Source organism: Hemibagrus wyckioides, linkage group LG25 (assembly GCF_019097595.1).
Source record: "Hemibagrus wyckioides isolate EC202008001 linkage group LG25, SWU_Hwy_1.0, whole genome shotgun sequence".
NCBI classification, from domain to species: Eukaryota; Metazoa; Chordata; class Actinopteri; order Siluriformes; family Bagridae; genus Hemibagrus; species Hemibagrus wyckioides.
This window is the reverse complement of record NC_080734.1, coordinates 14,576,265-14,592,178: the sequence shown is the minus strand read 5'-3', so window position 1 is coordinate 14,592,178 and position 15,914 is coordinate 14,576,265. Positions and strand designations below refer to the sequence as shown.

Sequence of the window (15,914 nt, the reverse complement as noted above, 5' to 3'; positions counted from 1 at the left end):
CACACATTTGGAGAAGGGGCTAGAACAGCTCACATATTACAGCTCAGTCCCCTCCCCATATCTAAGAAGGCTTTCACAGGGAAATGTAGTATTGATGGCATAGATAACACAATCACCTGGCCAGTAAATAGTTGGAGCTAAAAGACTGATTGTCCATCTATCTCAAAAGTTCTTTTTACAAGTTATAGGTAGACACATATTGGTGAATGGATAACATTATAAATAAAAAGTGTTTGCAGAATTTTTATTTTATTTTTTATTTTTTTGTAAAATTTTAAATTCTTGTCTGTTGACTGAATATTCAAGAAATTCTGATAAGTGTATTTGTGGCATTTATGATTTATATATTTTATAAAGTCATCTATATGTGCATTTAATATACTAAATCGAACAAAGAAGCTGTACACTCAAAACACACTTGTATTGAAAGTTCAGGAAGAGTTGGTATAACCAATGAGCATAAAAAATGTCACTATCTAATAATAATTAATGCTATAGTTGGACAAACAGAAAAAAGGGAACAAGCGAAGAAAAAATACAATGAAAAGTTGGATAGGTACAGTGCTTGTCGTCGAGAAAAGGACATAAGTTTAATCAATTCAGTTTGTAATCAGATATCGACTAAAAATGTACTGTGATGTTCAGTCCGTTGTGCAGTCCCTTTCCGCTTTTAGATGAAAAAATAAAACATCCATAACTTTTTGTCTGGTTGACATACATACGAGAGAGAAACACATTTCAGCAAAATGAATGAATGTGAAATGAAGGCCACAAATAAAGGCTTTACAAAATGGAAGGGTATGTGCAGATGCCTTAGTGAGCGGAACAGTATAAATATGATATGAATATGAAACTGTCTAGATATGATACGAGCCACCTGCAGCATGGAAAAAAATGTTCTGCACTGGGTTAATTACAGGTGCAAGTGTGTGCTGACAACATTGAACATATTCCAACATAGAAACCCTCACCCTGCATTCAAAACTAATCTTGAAAAACACTTCCTTTCTCTGTTATCTGCCGGTTATCTGCCTACTTAGCGAAGCTTTCACTTAAGACTTTCAGCATAGACTGAAGTCACATTGGAAAGATATTGAAATATGGTTCTATACTGTATATTCAGTGTGACACTGTGTAAACTGTCTGCTGCTAAAGTTTAAGCATTTGCGATTGAAACTCAGTATCTACGTTTGCCCAGGCCTGTCTGGAAATGTAGACAAATAAGACAAAATGCAGAGGAAGCACCTGCTTGCTGACGAGGAGCTATTTCCACCCTCAGTGCTGGGAGACGTAGAGCTCTATTCCGGTGGATAGCACAGGGGGCTTTCCCCCATTTTCCCTGTTTACCTTCAAGTGCAGTGCCAGTGTCCAGCTGCACAGATGTGCACCCTGCATCTCCAGATGTTTCACACAAACAAGCCTGCCAGCCTGCTGATGGGGAAAGGTGACACACGAGCATCTGTGTCAGAATTTCCTGCTTTAAGCTTAACGTATTGCACAGGTGGATGTCACACTTGCAGTTACGCAGTGTTCTGGATTCTCAGGCATTCTTGGCCTTTATGCCTTTCTTGGTGTTTCATCAAGAGATTTATGAGATTTATGTATTGTGATAATATTCGGTGAGTACTATATTAGACTATTAAACTATATTACAGTGTCAAAGTTGGCATAGCCTGACCTTTGTTTTTTCTTTTCTTTTATAATATGGGCCCATTGCCAAGGTCATGTCTCCTCAAGCCATCAGCTGTAAACAAAGAGTGGTTCCACAGAGGAAGAGCGATGTGTGAGGTTGTCCTCGGAGTAACAGCTAAACAAGTGCCCTCGAGCACATTGTCCAGTTTATTGCTGAGTTGATTTGTCCACCGTCTCATATAATAAAGGGAGAACGAATGAGTGAGAGCCTGTCCGGTTTGATGTGTGAGACGGTCAGAGGAGTTTTCCCACACGGTGAGAGGAAGAGTGAAAATGGTCTCACACTGTGTAGTTTCTCCCCCCCTTCCATTTAGGAAGCACCCAGCACAGTTATGAATGGGGTTTCTCTGCCTTTGTCCTCAGATGGAGGAAGATTGGCACAGTTTGCACTAGGTGCGTGAGTATGTGAAGGTGATGCGGATGAGAAAGCGCTACTTCACTTTTACCAGGCTATTCCTTATTGTTCTTTGAAAGGTTATGCCTCCTGTCCAACATTAACAAACACCAATGGGCTCATTAATAAAGTTGATATCAATCAGTTTGCTTAGTTTGCTAGTATGTCCTGCAGACATTATCATAGATGTAACACACACACACACATAATGAAATGGAGCAACAGAAGGAGAAATATTTGCTGTGTTAGCACATGCTTGACAATAAGTGCAGAGTCTTTTTCTTTCTCTTCTTTTCTATTTCTTTCTCCTCTATTTTCCAGTGCTATTCAGGTTATACTGGGGAACAGGATGCAGCGTCTGGGGACCTGAGGTGTAGGGACACAGTATCCGCAGACCCTGGGAAAATCAGTGTGGAAAAAGAATCTATATCCAGGACACCCTCAACAAAGCTCCCATCACGCACCTGCAACAGATGCTGTCACAGAGGCCCCTCTTTTTCATGGACATCACAAACACAGGTGGTCTCCCAGAAAACCCATGGTAGCCTGGCCAGAAATTCACGCTTCTCTTCTGTGAGCATGGGATCAAAAACGATTCCCATAAGAAAAAAAGTATGCATAGGAAGCAAGTTTGATTGTTCCTTGATATCATATTAATCTGATAGATGTCTTCCTGATTTGAAGGAAAATACATTTGTTTGGAAAGACGTTTGTTTAGGATGAATCAATTCATTCATTCATACACCAGGACTCATTGTTTAATGTGCAATTTCCTTCCCTCTGTTGCGTATGGATTCCTTTAGATGTGTGTACATGAAACACAGGAAGATTAATGATTTTAACTCATAACAGACCGAGTAAGAAATTCCAATATATATTTACAGAGAGAAGAAGGTATTATATTTTGCACAAGAACAACCTTCAGAGATTATTATGTGTGTAATAGGTCATCATACAACAGTACTGATCAGCATCATGGACGGTTTTTCTTTTTGTTTCATGTGTCTAGTGTTTCTCTGAATAGTCTCCAGATCCACCATGACCTTAACCAGGATTAAAAAGCTTTCCAAATATGATTGAATGAAAACTCTTCCAAATCCCTGTGTTATTATTTCTATCAGAAAAAAACGATGTATCTCTATACACAGCTTATGTTACAGTTAGTTATGTACAAAACCAAATAGATGGTTGGAAATAAGTTCAACTACAGAAAATCACTTTAAAAAGGGCCCATTTTTTAAGTCAGAGAGGTATAATGTAGTGTGTGTAGGAAAATCAAAACCCAGAGTCAGATATATAATACAGTGACTCATTTCTAATGGCTTGTATGGAAGGCTTAAACCATGACATGGGACAACGGGGGACTTGACTCATGCAGTCACATACAGATTTTCAGTTTATTAATATATTTAGTCACTTTCTCACTCAGACATAAGAGGCTAAAAACGTTTGATCTGAAAGTTTCATAATGATTCAAGTTTCCTGTTCTGAAAGCCAGGAACAGGAATCTGAGGCTATCATGGGCACACACAAATTGAAACTGGACAGCTGAAGATTAGAAAGAAGTCACCTGGTATTTTCCAGTCTTCATTTGTCCAGTTTGGTGAGTCTGTGCCCATGATTGCCTGAGATTCTTGTTCTTGGCTTACAGGAGTGGACCCTAAAGGTTTGATGTGTTTTGTGCTCTGAGATGCTTTTCTTCTCATGTGGTTGTAAGGTGATTAAGACTACAGACTCTCTGCTCACAGGATGTTTAGTGTTTTTCACATCATTCTGTGTAAACACTAAAAATCTCAAGTGAAAATTCCAGGATATCAACTGTTGACATAAAATACTCAAATCAGCCCATCTGGCAGAAACAACCAGCCAGCATTAAAGTCACAGAGACCAATCACACTTTTTCTGCTTTCTGATGTTGATATGAGCATTAACTGAAGCTCTTGACCTGTATCTGCATGATTGTATGCAATACACCGCTGCCGTTTGATTGGCTGATTGGAAAACTGCATAAATTAGCAGGTGTACATGTGTTCCTATTAAAGTGGACAATTAATGTTTATGGTTACAGCAAGATGTGCCACTCTGTTTGCAACACAACCAAGGGAAGATCAACAATTACAGTGCCTCAAACTTAACACATACAGAAATTTCTTTGTTTGTCAAGTCTTTATTTTAATACATGCTTATACACTATATGGCCATGGACACTATATGGATGTGGACACCTGACCAGCAAATCCATATAGGGTTCATCCCCAAACTGTTCCCATAATGTTGGAAGCACACATTTAAACTAAATGTCTTTGTATTCTGTAGAATTACAGTTTCCCTTCACTGAAACTAAGAGGCCCAAACCTGTTCCAGCATGACAATGTCCCTGCACACAGAAAGTGACAGGGTTTGGAATGAGAAAAACCCGAGTGTCCTGCACAGTCCCTTGACTCTGACTCAACCCCACTGAACACCATTGAGATGAACTGGAACATTGCATGCCAGACCTCCTCACTCTTACAACATCAGTGTCTGATCTCACTAATGCTCTTGCAGCTGAATGAACACTAATCCCCATAGCCACACTCCAATATCTAGTGAAAAGCCTTCCCGGAAGATTGGAGCTTATTGTAAAAAGCAAGAGGGGAATAAATCCGGAATGGCGTGTTCAATAAGCACAATATGAGGGCATAATGGTCAGGTGTTGAAAAATATACTAACTTTTGTACTTGTTTCGAGAGATGTACATGGCAGTAATGTTCATTAGCGATTTTAAAAGAAAAAGAAAAAAAGAACATTTAAAATGACAACTTTGCAAGTACAAGATTATGAGGAAAAATATAAGCAATACAGACTGTCAGAGGAAACAAACTACAACCTGAGACATCACTACCTGATCTATTACTATTAAATGTGATTTATGAGCTTTGCTACCCTCTAGTGGATATTTAAAAATAAAAAAATAAAAACAAACAAACAAACAAACAAAAAATAAATTCCTGCTAATGGAAATAAAGCAAAGGAAACATCTTTCCAACCATCAGTGAACAATGTGAACATATATAAAATGACATTCAAAGTATAAATAAAATAATCCACAGTGTGAGTGTTGTGTGTATTAACAGTGATAGTGTGAGCCCATGGTTGCCAAGTTGCTTCTTTGGACTCTTCACATCATAGGTCCATAAACATTAATTCAATTAATGAATTAATTAAAAGTCTTAAAGAAAGATGCATGTGGTGAAATAGGTGAAACCATGAGCACTTTACATAAGAACTTTACTGTCAGCGTATAAAGACCACAGTGACCGAAAACAGGAAATACATTTGTGCGGCCTGGTAAACGACATCCTGTAATTGAGAAGAGATATTACTCACTTGAAACAGTTTATATTCTGTTCCTGTTGTTATCTTGAAGCATTTTTTGAAGTTATTAGATTCTTAGGTGGTTTCTTTCAAAAAAAAAAAAAATTAAACAGAAACCCATTTGGGAAGATAACCATCCAAAAAATCTTTAAGGAGCCTTAAAAAACAATTTATATATATAGGATTTAAGTGGGTCAGCCTAGTGTGTTTACTGTGCAGTGTAAAATAAGTATGCTTTAAAACTACAACAAACTATGCTACTTATAGGCTTACTAGAGAGCACAGTTTTAATGAAAATTTTAAACAGTTATTTGTTAACCAGTAAAATATCAGTTACTTGTTCCATAATTTCAGTGTATTTTCATTCTGTTTGATATCTACAAGCAGAAAAGTTTATGAATTGAGTATAAGTGAAGAGGAAAAGGAGGAGATTAGCAGACTAAATAAAGACAACACTGGTGCATTTATCTATTTTAGCTAATGTGGTCTCCCAGGGCATAAATACGAGTGTGTGTGCATGAGTGTGTGTGCATGTGGGTGTGTGTTTGTGTGTGTGAGTCAGTTAAATACAGATACTGCAAGAGAGATATTCTGATGAAGGTCTCTGGGCACTTCAAACTGGACTCTGTCTTACTCCAAAGAAAATGTAAGTAAATAAGCGACTGTACCTTTTATATAGATTATAAAGAATATAAATAACATTTTATTTAGTTATTAGCATTTGGTAATTAAGGGTGATCCAAAGTTAGTTCCATTAACATTTTAATGCATCGTTTAATACCAGGCCCTTGGAGATATGCTTTTATGTCAATTCCTCAGTGAGCAGCACAGCTCCAGGTTATAGTGTAACCTAATCTACATTACAGTCATATATTTAGCATTCTGTAGTTTCTTTAACTACTTTAGATGTGGTTCATGTAAAAAAATAAAATCTGAAAATCTGAAAAACTTTTTCATTCACTGTTTATAAAGTACATATATATATATATATATATATATATATATATATATATATATATATATATATATATTTATATATATATATATATATATATATATATATATATATATATATATATATATATATATATTTATATATATATATATATTTGTATTTAGTCCTAATTTTGGCATCCTGTGTCCTTGTTGTGCTTTATGTTTCATTGTAAGGAGTTATTGATCTACATGGAGCAAGTTCCCTTGATTAGCCCTCAGTATGAAGGCACAGTTGATCATATGGACTAGAAAGCTGAGTGCTGACATTTCTGACGTTAGTGGAGACTGACATTGTGTTAAAGAGCGGCTGTTCACTAGCAGGTATGTTTAAATTGCTATGTTATGTTTAAAAAAATACAGAATACACCTCTGAATATTATTATACTCAGTTACACTAGTACAGATAAATATATTCTGGTATAGAACACCATAAATAAGGGTGGTTATCTTCAAAATGCAGCAAAATTCAGAGAAATGTGAAGAATTTATGATGTTTTTCTCTGTGTGTGTGTGTGTTTCAAGGATGGGTTGCATTTGCAGTGGTGAGAATAAACATAAAGAAAGACAGTATGTAAATAACAACTCAGCCTCCAATAACTCACATGTAAGTATCGCTCGAGTGAAATGTAAAATCTGTGAATCGTAGCGGCCGTTTTTTTGTTTTGCTTACAGTGCATGTCTAAACTGTTGCTGGTTGTCTAACTTTTTTTTTGTTTATTCATTTGTGTCTTCTAAATTTATTTTCAGCAAAGAACACATGGGCAGAGAGGGGCAAACAGCGGTAATGATAGTTTTTTTCAATAAGTCAGTCCAATAAACTGCACCAGTTTTTGTTAGTGTGAATGTGAATGCAGTAGCCGATGAACATCATGTCTAATAATACTCCATTATGTCATTTTAGCCAAGTGTAAATTGTCTCCTTCTAAAATTGAGTTGTTCCTCATCATTTGTGGTTGAAACTTTCAGTGTTGTACGATTTCTCTGAGTGCTAGTGCATTGATATATATTTGCGTGTCACTCAGAATGGAAGTCTGTTGAGTTTGCACAGCAGTTATATAAACGTATTGATGTTGATTATGCTTATCGCTTGGTTTTCTCTAAAGATGAAGATATTGTCATTGCACAACATGATTTCAACCCAACCAACGAAAGCGACCTTCCATTTAAGAAAGGAGAGAAACTCAAGATCATACATGAGTGAGCGGAAGTTTTTATTTTTCTTACATACAGTGTACAGGAGTGGATATTAAATTAAATTACACAAGGCAATGTCAAGAAGATCCAACATTGTAACTGAAGGTATGCCGAGCAATTTCATGGCTCAGATATATGCAGCAATATTTTGGCCATGTTAAGTGGGGAAATGTAAAAGGAGATAAGACTTAGATTCAGACAAGAGACTAGAGTCAAGAATGATGAACATCCTGATGTTAAAGATAGCAGAAAATATATCAGATGCCCTCAGTCGTAATGTTTTTCATTGTAAAAGTAGATGATTAGCTAGGAAGATTTAAAAAATTTTTTATTTAATTCTTTTAAAATTAGTTTGCCTTCTGAGACTGATTTTAATAGTTATACCCTTAAACATGCTAGAAAATCCAATTAAAAAGCACTGTGATCTACCAAACTGGACTAACTCAAATTTCTTGTTGTGTGAAAGGAATGGGGACTGGTGGTTGGCTAAATCTCTAGTTACTGGAAATGAAGGATACATACCATGCACGTATGTTGCCCGAGCCCACACGCTGGAGGTTGAAAAGTAAGTAAATCCTTTTCATTGAATATACTCATACAAATGATTACTGTGTAATAATTTACATTCATGGCATCCTTTATTCTGCTTTCCAGTTGGTTTTTCAAAAATCTGAGCCGCAGAGAGACAGAGCGCCTTCTGCTAGCCCCGGGGAACAGGGTCGGTTCATTTCTCGTTAGAGAGAGCGAGACAACTCCAGGTTAGGACTAGAGCACTGTTTTTCTGTCAGTATTAGCCAAATTTGTGTATAGTACAGATAATACACAGGTGTTTCAATTTAGCTACGATAATTACATGTCCCTGTGACCCAATAAATATGATCATAATATGAGGCCTGCAAATGAATGATCTTGAGACCCCTGAGTGAAGGTCCTCCTTATTCTGCAGACATTGTTAACTACACAAGATTATAGTTCCTTATTAAATAACAACAACACCTTCAAAGAGAATAATTTAGTCTTTTACATGCTTAAAATAATCTGTGATCAGACAGATGGGGGAAAAACACACTGGTGTTGAGTACCTAGTCAGCACCCTGCATTTTGAATAGTCTACATTTTAGACGGAAAGCTTTAATCTTCTTACTCAGTCTGTAATGGCTGCCACTGCTCCGTCTGAACCACAGCCAACTCTTATATCAAACAAATATTTCCATACCAAAGAAGAAGCAAAATAGTTTTCTAAATCTCCATAAACAATGTCTCAGGAACTTTTTTGTCAGTGGCCAAAAGATTTGGTCAAATTTTTTGGGAAAAAAGTGAGCATTAGATACCTAAGTAGGAGTTGTTACTGTATACATTTTTATAGAGATGCTAGCTATATATATATATATATTCCACTAAATCTGTATACCTGAAACATATTGATATGAAATAATATCTGTAGTGATTTGGTGCATCTAATGTGTTATATAATGTGTTTATAGCTGGGCTAAAATAGTTGCTATTGGATACTAAGCTGCATAATCTGGCTAATCATTTCTTCCTAGCTAGTTCATCAAAATTGAGTTTAAAACGCCTTGCTTGGGAGTCATAATCAGCCAAACTACAACATATACATGTATATGAGACTTATATATATTAGCAGCTGAAAACTCTGTAGCTTTTATATTTTGTAAATGGTAGTGTATGAACAGTACTGATTTGTGACGAAGGTGCTTTTGTTCCTTTGCTATGTTTCCTTCAAATGAAAATATGCATATAGTGTATCTTTAAAAATGAATAAGGTCCTTAAGTTTTTAAGAATTTTATGAGCATTTTATCAGGTTTATAATAAATACTAACGGTCCATTGAGGGGACTCGTTAGAGGATTACTCCAGCAACATGTAATTAAGCACCTTGAACTTGCTAGACATTTAGGCAACTATACAATACACTTTGAATTTCAACAGCATATATAACCAGAGTATGCATTATGCCTTTATTGTGTCATTATTATAACTGTTTTTTGAGAACTTTAAAATATTTGATTTTACATTATATATGTTTAATTTAGAAGAAAAAAAAAAGATTAAAAAATTACAATACATTATTAGTTCTGATTAGGAGTGATGCTATGAAACTATGCAGGCTAAGAAAAAATTCTTATTCCTTATATCTGGTATTATTCTTGACACCAGATATAAACAACAGATTCAGATTTTGGTCAGAGGGAAAAAAAAACGCCAAAAACGTTTGTGCATACATAAATGGAATAGAAAACGTGGCAAAAAGAAGGCAAAAAAAAAAAAAAAAAAAAGTCTGGTCAGCTATTTCCAATCAAAGTATGACAAATATCTGTGTCACATACAACTTAGTTACCAAAAATCTTTCACAAAAAAAAAAAAACCCCAGAGCTTCCTTTAAGCAGCATTTTTTTTCCAAAATGTTACCCCAGGTGCTTTCTCCCTGTCTGTAAGAGACTTGGCACCAGAGCACGGTGATGTGGTCAAGCACTATAAGATCCGAACGCTTGATAAAGGTGGATACTACATCTCCCCCTCCCTGACCTTCTCATCTCTGCAGGAACTGATACAGCACTACACCAGTGAGTAAAAACCAATCCTGTTACTCGAAACCAAAAACTACTTACTTTACATTATTATGCTCATGCTTTATTTTTGGTCAGACTCTTTTTCCACCCCAGAGTTTCTTACAGCATACCAATTCCTTTACATGTGTCATGTTCGTAATCCTGAACTATAATCAGTTATGTCAGTTATTTCTGTTCCAAACCAAATATCTGTTCCAATAACATTGATTCACTGGAGCGAAAGAATTTATAAAACTTCTTATCTCTTAAGCGTGAGACCCTCATCTCAGCTTCTGTGCGCACTTCCTGACGTGCCCTTTTTTTTTTGCCTACAAATGTTAACATGATAGAAATTTGTGTGTGTGTGTGTGTGTGGTTTTAATTGATCTAATGTCTAAGTATGCCCATTTCCCTATTTCTGTGCGTCAGATTAGTTGGAAATTGTAAACCTTTAAGCCACTGAAAGTAACTGCTTTACTGTGCATGCTACACTGGGGTGTTGCGTTCGAAAAATCCTTTCCAACCTGTCATACTTTGCTCACACACCATACGTTTTCATTTCAAATCAGTATGTGGAAAACATATGTAACTATTCAGAATTGCTCTACTTGCCCTGTATATGTTTGTAGGATCAGCAGATGGTTTGTGTCAGAGACTGGGAAGCCCCTGTAGGTCTGCTGCTCCTCAGAGGCCCTGGGGTCAGGATGAGTGGGAGATCCCGAGGGAAACATTAAAGATGGTGAAGAAGTTAGGTGCTGGGCAATTTGGAGAAGTCTGGATGGGTGAGTAAGCAGAATGAATGAATGAATGAATGAATGAATGAATGAATGAATGAATGAATGAATGAACACACAAGATTCGAGATTCATTACATGCTACAAAAGGTATCAGTAGCCTGACTGAGGTTACAGGAGTCCAGCTTTCAGTAAAAACCCAGATATATCCTGTACCCATATATAGTATAGGCACTAATTATAAATGTTACACACTGGCCTGGCTCATTTATTTCTTGCACCCTTTTCTTCCAGTCTCAAGATGAATGATTCACACCTACATTCATATGCAGTTATACTTAGTAATCTAAAAACTAAAAACTAGACATGCATCAGTGCTTTTCATTGCTTACTCTTCCAAGTGCCTTAGAATTATATCTAAAAAAAAATATTAATCTACTATCACTCCACTTCTAATATGAGTGTCTGTTTAGAGCTGTTTGCTTTTCTGTTTTTTGCCTTTACGAAACATACTTGAAAGTCTGATCAAAACAAAAAACTGTGACTAATCGATAGAGGGAAATCAAGCAAGCAACCTTTACACTGATGGAATATTATTAAAATCAAATCTGACGAATCTTTAAAACGAAAACGCACGCTAATATTAAAGGATGTTAAAAAGTCACTGTGTGAAATGTTTTGCTAGCGAGGGCGTGTGGTTACTTGTGATGGTTACTGATACTTACATAGATAGAGGATTACTGGAATGGGCGTATTTTACATGTGAACCAATACTGTAAAGCCCTCTGTGGCATAACTGTACATGTACTGAAAGAATTTTCCCTCTACGCAGTCTGGCAGTTTTCCCACCATGCAAAAAAAGTTTGCACAAATATTGTTGATTAGCTATTGTATATGTACTCCAGGTTACTATAAAAACAACCAGAAGGTGGCCATTAAGACTCTAAAAGAGGGCAGCATGGAGCCAGAGGCCTTCCTGCAGGAGGCTAATCTGATGAAGAAGCTGCAGCATGAGAGACTTGTTAAACTGCATGCTGTAGTCACAAAGGAACCCATCCTCATAATCACAGAGTACATGGCAAATGGTGAGGATATGTCTGAGCTGGAGTAGACTGAATAATATTTATTTAAAGTTAAGTGATATATAATAAGTGATTGAACTTATTCCAGGGAGCTTATTAGACTTTCTGAAAACTGAAGATGGCAGAAAACTAAAACTGCCCAAGTTGATAGATATGGCAGCTCAGGTAGGTGCAACTTTTTTTTTTTTCTTATCAGTCTTATGTGCTCATCTATCCTTGAACTGTCAGTAATAAATACTTGATGTTTTATTGTGTAATAGGAAATAAATAACATTTAATGACCAGAATGTTTACATTCATAATGCAGATGCGTTTGCTATTTTAAGAGCAAGTGTCTGTGCTATAAAGGTGACGGAAAAAGCCTTTGCTCCATTTGTGGTCAGACTCTGCGCATGTGCTGTATGCAACTTGATTATTAACTTCCGGACCAGAAATGATGTCAATTTTTCCATCTTACCCTCTTTCCTGAGGTGGTCTGCTAATGTAGTTTAAGGGGGAACTTCCTTTTCTTAATCTTCTAAACAAATCCTGGTCCAAATCTCCACTTATAGAGACTTCACACTTATAATATTCACATATACTCTGTTGAAAGTTTTGCATTTATATTGTATCACAAATAATTTTTCAGTTTGCATATACAGCTATGGGCACCTTTGGATTACACGGTGCACTTAAAAGTAATCCACTCTTCTATATCAGATTGCAGAGGGCATGGCCTATATAGAAAGAAAAAACTACATTCACAGAGACCTTCGAGCTGCCAATATATTGGTGTCAGAAACCCTGCACTGTAAAATAGCTGACTTCGGCCTGGCTAGGATTATAGAGACTGAGTACACGGCACAGGAAGGTATGATTGCTTCATTCTTTCTGCATCTCTCACTTCACATTATGCAAATATCATCCAAATGAGCAGACTACTATGATGTTTCTCTTACTATGTTTTTTACACCAGGTATGTTAGGAGAAAAAGACAATTGTCTGACATTTTTAAATGTTCTCATAACCTATAAACTGTGTGTTGTAAGAACCATTCTTTTGCCATGATAATAACTGCGAGTTATTTAGAAAGGTTTCCTCAGGAAGCTGTTGTGACATACGTGACATTTTGTTGCTCTGAGTAAAAAATAATTATAATTATTACAGTTGTGGCACCATGTATAGCATTGGAAAAAACATATATATAGTACTAATGACTAATGAAAAGGTTCTGAAATTTGAGGCAAAAGATTATACACAGAGAAATTTTGTATTAAATAGAAGTTGTTGAGTGTGAAATCTAAAAAAGCAGTCAGTGTAAGTGTGCATGATTTTTTTCTCTAATCTTAAAAAATCTTCCCTTTCTTCCGTTTTCTCACCCAAGAACACCTGTGTGCACACAGAACACACACACACACGCGCACACACACACACACACACACACACGCGCGGGCACACACACACACACACAGCAATAGATACATATATGTACACCGATCAGGTATAACAGTATGAGCAGTGACAGGTGAAGTGAATAACACTTCTTATCTCCTCATCTTGGCACCTGTTAGTGGGTGGGATATATTAGGCAGCAAGTGAACATTTTGTCCTCAAAGTTGATGTGTTAGAAGCAGCAAAAATGGGCAAGCGTAAGGATTTGAGTGAGTTTGACAAGGGCCAAATTGTGATGGCTAGACGACTGGATCAGAGCATCTCCAAAACTGCAGCTCTTGTGGGGTGTTCCCGGTCTGCAGTGGTCAGTATCTATCAAAGTGATCCAAGGAAGGAACAGTGATGAACCGGCGACAGGGTCATGTGCGGCCAAGGCTCACTGATACACGTGGGGAGCGAAGGCTGGAACCATGTGATCCGATCCAACAGACGAGATACTGTTGCTCAAATTGCTGAAGAAGTTAATGCTGGTTCTGATAGAAAAAGTGTCAGAATACACAGTGCAGGACAGGTCAGGGCTGTATTGGCAGCAAAAGGGGGATGAACACAATATTAGGCAGGTGGTCATAATGTTATGCCTGAACAGTGTATATGTTTGTCTTTTTGTTTTATATTCAGGTGCAAAGTTTCCAATAAAGTGGACGGCTCCAGAAGCGATAAATTTTGGAACATTCACCATCAAATCAGATGTCTGGTCCTTTGGCATCCTCATGACCGAGATAATAACCTATGGACGAGTGCCTTATCCAGGTAACATGTAGTGTGATTAGTATGAATTTAAATAATCTTCATGAACAAGCCTGATCACTTTAATCTGCAGCACATTAATCTTGCCTAAATATATAGTATATACCAAACCACTGACTACATCTTTTTTTCACCTTTTGCAAATTTCTTATTTATATATAAATATTGCCTGTGCTTTTCTATAGGAATGACGAATCCAGAGGTGATTCGAAACCTGGACAAGATGTACAGAATGCCGTGTCCAGATGACTGCCCTGAAGAACTCTACACCATAATGTTGGCATGTTGGAGAGAAAAATCAGAGGACAGACCCACATTTGAGTACCTGCAACACACACTCAATGACTACTACATTGCCACTGAGGGCCAGTATGAGATGCAGCCTTAACTCCAGTATCCACTCCAAACAAACAAACGGAGAGAATACAAAAACACACAGGATAGAAACGTATGAAAAGGCTAGAACATTTTTTCAAGATGTGAAGTGACGCATACTTTCTAGAAGTGGCCTAATTAATTACTGTTGTTGTTCATATCTCAATGGAATCAATCAAGGACATTCAACTGTATCCCTGAATTCATGGAAAATTGTGGAACACTTTGGAATTTGGTCCCCAGGTTTTCGTGCATCTGAACCAGGACATAGAGTTTAGTGAGATGATGTACAGTATAATACATCATTTCTGTTCAGGAAAACCTTGAGGAACTAATCTATAGAATAGCTCTAGCTTTGGGACAGTATTTACCTACAGTACTACAAGCTCAACGTGACACATCACATTTACACTTATTGCAACGTTGGAGTCAAGCACCGACTGTGGCACTTTGAGGTAAACGCTTGGCTCACCATTATTACTGACCTGCAAACATGGCTGTCAATCTGTTCTCTTTAACTTCATGAAGATCAGCCAGGTGTGGCAATGCAGGGAAACAAAAAATGCTTCAGCATGGATAGCATTGAAGTATTTAGTAGCGATTAGCATTTGTTATGTAAAGCCTGAGATTTCTGATATTTTATATATATATGTATACTTTTAACATGTCATGTCTTCTTTTTCTAGTTAAATGTATTAATATGTATTAGATTTAAAAATCCCGAACCTGAAGATAGCCTGTAAAGAAAAAATAGCTTGTAAACAAACCACTAGCTTTCATCAAAACGAAATATCAATCAGCTCATTTTCTGATTATCTGTCATGAAAAATTGCCACATAACCTAACAAGAGCATAAGATATTTTGAAAAGAACATTGAAAGAGCCACTGCTAGTATTGTAGGCATGTACACTCATGGCATTTTATTAGGAACACCTGTACACCTACTTTTTCATGCAAATCAGCCAATCGTGTGGCAGCAGTGCAATGGATAAAATCGTGCAGATACGGGTAGCTCAGATATGATTCATGTCTTAGATAATCACTCTGTACAGGCAGAAAAGCCTCTCAGAATGCACATCTCAGAGTTGACTGACCTTCAGTGGTCTTCCCAGTCACTGGATCTGAATCCAGTGGAACATCTTTGGGATGTGGTGGAATGAGAGACTCACAGCATAAGAGTGCACCTGAAAAATCAGCATGAATCGTTTGATCCATGAAAACAGGGACATGAGTGTTTCCAGCAGCCTGAAGTATCAGTATTAATATTAGTATACTGTTCCTAATAAAGTGTTCAGTGAGTGTATGTAAATAGTAGTAGTATCTACTACCTTAAGTGTCGTC

The 15,914-nt window shown here is 36.9% G+C and overlaps 1 protein-coding gene across 1 annotated transcript; it reads left to right on the top strand.

Moving 5' to 3' along the window:
- The first annotated feature begins 5,636 nt into the window (after positions 1-5,636).
- blk (BLK proto-oncogene, Src family tyrosine kinase) lies at positions 5,637-15,235 on the top strand. The gene is made up of 14 exons (XM_058379791.1): positions 5,637-6,089; positions 6,614-6,760; positions 6,962-7,043; positions 7,187-7,220; positions 7,543-7,636; positions 8,100-8,198; positions 8,288-8,391; positions 10,069-10,218; positions 10,833-10,985; positions 11,843-12,022; positions 12,108-12,184; positions 12,719-12,869; positions 14,069-14,200; positions 14,383-15,235. Exons 3-14 carry the CDS (start codon positions 6,963-6,965, stop codon positions 14,583-14,585), a joined length of 1,458 nt encoding a protein of 485 aa, XP_058235774.1. The 5' UTR covers positions 5,637-6,089; positions 6,614-6,760; position 6,962; the 3' UTR covers positions 14,586-15,235.
- Positions 15,236-15,914: the final 679 nt, after the last annotated feature.

What these genes read in the sequence shown, in the direction of transcription:
- blk (XM_058379791.1), top strand. Translation starts at nt 6,963, where the DNA reads ATGGGTTGCATTTGCAGTGGTGAGAATAAACATAAAGAAAGACAGTAT. An exon ending in CACACGCTGGAGGTTGAAAA is followed by an intron (nt 8,199 to 8,287) that starts GTAAGTAAATCC and finishes TCTGCTTTCCAG; the next exon opens with TTGGTTTTTCAAAAATCTGA. An exon ending in AGAGAGCGAGACAACTCCAG is followed by an intron (nt 8,392 to 10,068) that starts GTTAGGACTAGA and finishes ATGTTACCCCAG; the next exon opens with GTGCTTTCTCCCTGTCTGTA.